Here is a 5000-nt window from a genome sequence, read left to right as displayed (position 1 = left end):
AAGGTGAGAAGGATAAGGAAGAGGAGAAAGGTGAGGATGAGAAGAAGGATAGGTATGAGAGAAGAAGGAGAAGGAGAGGTATGAGAGAAAACAGAAAAGGATAGGTATGAGAGAAAAAGGAGAAGGATGTGGGTGAGAGAGCGATGAAGAGGATGGAAATGAGAGAAGAATGGCGATGAGAGGAATAGAAAAAGGATGAGGGTGAGAAAAAGATGAGGATAGGGGTGGGAGATAAAGGAGAAGGGTGTAGGTGAGAGAGTGATGAAGACGATGGAGATGAGACAATGAGGACAAGGATGGAGGATGAGAAAAAGGTGAGAAAGATGGAGATAAGAAAAAATGAGATGTAGATGATAGAGAAATATAAGAAGGATGGGAGTGAAAGAAAGATTTTTTCTAAATGGAATGAGAGAGAGAGAGAGTGAGCAAAGGAAGGGAAAGGGAGAAAATCAGAGTGAACGAAAAGAATAAGATGAAGAGAGAGATGAGAAATAAGATAAGTGAAAAAGATTTTATAAATATATATGAACGGGAGAGGAAAGGGTGAGGCTAAGGAAAGAGGAGGTGGGAGAGACGAGGAAAGGGGAGATGAAAGAAAGTTAAGAGAAGAGTGAAATGAGGAAGAAATAGAATGAGAAAGGAAGAGAGAGGGGGGGGGGGAGGAGTTGGAGAGAGAGAGAGAAATAGAGAAAGAGAGAGAGAGAGAAGGAATTACGCTGGCTCTTAAACCCAAGTGCAAGTGAGAAAAGTGAGCGACAGAGAATTACTGATACGAATGGATAAAAGAAAAGAAAACAGCCAATAAAGAACTGGAATATGAAAGAAGGGAACGAACAGATATTGAAATAGATTTATCCGTCAATCGTAGAAGATAAGATATGTAAATATAGATAGATAGATAGATGGAGATATATATATATATATATATATATATATATATATAGAGAGAGAGAGAGAGAGAGAGAGAGAGAGAGAGAGAGAGAGAGAGAGAGAGAGAGAGAGAGAGATGGATATATATATATATATATATATATATATATATATATATATATATATATATATATATATATATATATATTACTGGGGTGCAAAGAGTCCACTTATGAAGTATTTTTCAATAGGCTTCACATAATGGTGCTACAGTGAGTCCCTATCTATTGTTATCATCATCATCATCATCGTCACCATCAAAATAATTATGAATATCATTATTACCATTTTCATCATTAGTATTGCCTGTCATCATCATCATCATCACCATCAAATGTATCTCTGTTACCGTTAATGTTGCAGTAACTGCCATCAGAGAGAGAGAGAGAGAGAGAGAGATAGAGAGAGAGAGAGAGAGAGAGAGAGAGAGAGAGGAAGAGAGAGAGGAAGAGAGAGAGAGAGAGAGAGAGAGAGAGAGAGAGAGGAAGAGAGATAGATAGATAGAGAGAGAGAGAGAGAGACCATCACAATCATCCTCATTATCCATGTTCATCGCCGTCATCATCACGCGATCCCTCTCTCCTCTTTTGCAGTCTGGCTCGAGTCCCAAGTGCAAGAGAAAGGCCTGGTCTTCGTCACTCTTAACCCGCATAAGGACAAGTCGAGGTGTGGATTAGGAGGCCTCTCCCATTCCCACGTGTTTGATGATGTCGAGAACGAGGTCACGACAGACCAGAGTTTGAGGCTACAGACCGTAAGTGTTTTTATTATTAATCATTATTATTATCATTATTAATCACTATTAATATTATTTGTATTTTCAATCATTATTGTTATTATTATTATTATTATTATTAATCACTATTAATATTATTTGTATTTTAATTTTTTATTCTTTTTTATTTTTTTAAATCTATTTTTCATTTCATTTTATTTATCTATTTATCTTTTTATGCTTTACTGATATCCTTATGGTCATTACTATCATCTTTATCAGCATTTTTTCATTATTTTATTATTTTATTATTATTTTGTTATGATCATTAGATGTAGTAGAAGTAGTAGGATCATTATCATTATTAACACTATCATTGTCATTATTATCGTTATCAATAAAGTTGTTATGATTAGTATCATTATTAATATTATTGTTATAATCATCCTTATTATTATCAATGTGTTGTTATTACCATTATTGCCATTATCACTGTAATCATCATTATCATTATCATTATCATTATCATTATCATTATTAGTATTAATAGCAGTACTACTGGTAGTAGTAGTAGTATCATCATTGTGATTAACAATACTATTATACTTATAATAACCATCTTTATCATTGATTGCCATCATCATTACCATTGCCAGTATACTCATCATTATTATAATCATCCTTATTACCTTATAACATAATAAACATCATCATAATTATTGCTATTAGTTTTTGCATACTGATATCAATATCAAAATTACTGTTGCTGTTACAATCTTTATTATCAATTATTGTTATCAACATTATCATTATATTTAAAATCACCAACTTTTAACTTAACATCAACATTATGATTATCATTGTTATTGATATTAGTAATCACATTAACATTAGGATTACTATTACAATAATTATAATCAACTATGATGTCACCATCAGTATAACCATCATCATTATTGTCACCATCATTAACATATAACTCAACATCACCCGTATAAGTATTATCATTATATTCATCACCATTAACTTATAACGTACCATCACCAGTATAGCCATCATCATTATCATCACCATCATTAACCTACAACTTTACATCACCAGTATATTCATCATTATCATCACCATCATTAACCTACAACTTTACATCACCAGTATATTCATCATCATTAAATTCATCCTCATTAACCTACAACTTACCATCAGCAGTATATTCATCATTATCATCACCATCATTAACCTACAACTTACCATCAGCAGTATATCCACCATCCTTATCATCACCATCATTAACATACAACTTTACATCAGCAGTATATTCATACTTATCATCACCATCATTAACATACAACTTTACATCAGCCTCATTACGACCCCCATGCCTCCCCCCACCCCCATCATCCTTAAATTCATCATCATTAACCTACAACTTACCATCACCAGTATATTCATCATTATCATCACCATCATTAACATACAACTTAACATCACCAGTATAGCCATCATCCTTATCATCACCATCATTAACATACAACTTTACATCAGCAGTATATTCATACTTATCATCACCATCATTAACATACAACTTTACATCAGCATCATTACGACCCCCATGCCTCTCCCCCTCCCCCCCCCCATCATCATCATTAAATTCATCATTAACCTACAACTTTACATCACCAGTATATTCATCATTATCATCACCATCATTAGCCTATGACTTACCATCACCAGTAAATTCATCATCCTTAAATTCATCATCATTAACCTACAACTTACCATCACCAGTATATTCATCATCATTAAATTCATCATTATTAGCCTACAACTTACCATCACCAGTATATTCATCATTATCATCATCATCATTAACCTACAACTTACCATCACCAGTATATTCATCATTAAATTCATCATCATTAGCCTAAAACTTACCATCAGCAGTATATTCATCATTATCACCATCATCATTAACCTGCTAAACTTCCATCAGCATATTACGACCTCTCCCCCCACCCCCATCATCATTAAATCCATCATTAACCTACAACTTTACATCAGCCTCATTACGACCCCCATGCCTCTCCCCCCCCCCATCATCATTAAATCCATCATTAACCTACAACTTTACATCAGCATCATTAACATGACTACCATCACTATTTCCTTAATTCATCATCATTAACCCCCCCATCATCATTAAATTCATCATTAACCTACAACTTACCATCACCAGTATATTCATCATTATCGACTCCCCATGCCTCTCCCCTCTCCCCCATATTCATCATTAAATTCATCATTCATTAGCCTAACTTACCATCAGCATCATTTACGACCCCATGCCTCTCCCCCTCCCCCCCATCATCATTAAATTCATCATTAACCTACAACTTTACATCAGCATCATTACGACCCCCATGCCTCTCCCCCCCCCCATCATCATTAAATCCATCATTAACCTACAACTTTTACATCAGCATCATTACGACCCCATGCCTCTCCCCTCCCCCCCATCATCATTAACCTCATCATTAACTTTACATCAGCATCATTACGACCCCCATGCCTCTCCCCCTCCCCCCCCCCCATCATCATTAAATTCATCATTAACCTACAACTTTACATCAGCATCATTACGACCCCCATGCCACTCCGCCCCCCCCCCCCATCATCATTAAATCCATCATTAACCTACAACTTTACATCAGCATCATTACGACCCCCATGCCTTCCCCCACCCCCCATCATCATTAAATCCATCATTAACCTACAACTTTACATCAGCATCATTAAGACCCCATGCCTCTCCCCCTCCCCCCATCATCATTAAATTCATCATTAACCTACAACTTACATCAGCATCATTACGGACCCCCATGCCTCTCCCTCCCCCCCATCATCATTAAATTCATCATTAACCTACAACTTACCATCAGCATCATTACGACCCCCATGCCTCTCCCCTCCCCCCATCATCATTAAATTCATCATTAACCTACAACTTTACATCAGCATCATTACGACCCCCATGCCTGTCCCCCTCCCCCCATCATCATTAAATTCATCATTAACCTACAACTTTACATCAGCCTCATTACGACCCCCATGCCTCTCCCCCCCCCCCCCAGCCTATAGCGAATGCCTCCTCCTGGGACGAGATCAGCGAAGACTATTGGTGGGCCAAAGGAACACTTGAAGGAGGCAGCATGCTAGCGCTGACCTTCACCCCCCCTGAGTGCGGCTGCCTGACGCTGAGGTACAGTTGTTGTTGTTGTTGTTGTTGTTGTTGTTGTTGGTGTTGTTGGTGGTGGTGTTGTTGGTGGTGGTGGTGGTGGTGTTGGTGTTGTTGTTGGTG

At 37.0% G+C, this 5000-nt stretch overlaps 1 protein-coding gene across 1 annotated transcript in view; it reads left to right on the top strand.

Moving 5' to 3' along the window:
* The window catches only part of LOC113826663 (uncharacterized), a 34146-nt gene that overhangs the window by 11166 nt on the left and 17980 nt on the right, over window positions 1-5000 (top strand). The window contains exons 4-5 of the mRNA XM_070128358.1: window positions 1524-1684; window positions 4774-4901. Of these exons, the coding sequence (XP_069984459.1) occupies window positions 1524-1684; window positions 4774-4901 (289 nt within the window). The remainder of the gene's footprint in view (window positions 1-1523; window positions 1685-4773; window positions 4902-5000) is intronic.

This window comes from Penaeus vannamei, chromosome 12, assembly GCF_042767895.1.
Source record: "Penaeus vannamei isolate JL-2024 chromosome 12, ASM4276789v1, whole genome shotgun sequence".
Lineage (NCBI taxonomy): Eukaryota > Metazoa > Arthropoda > Malacostraca > Decapoda > Penaeidae > Penaeus > Penaeus vannamei.
Note: the sequence above shows the minus strand (reverse complement) of the source record. Positions and strands in the feature narration are given on the sequence as shown.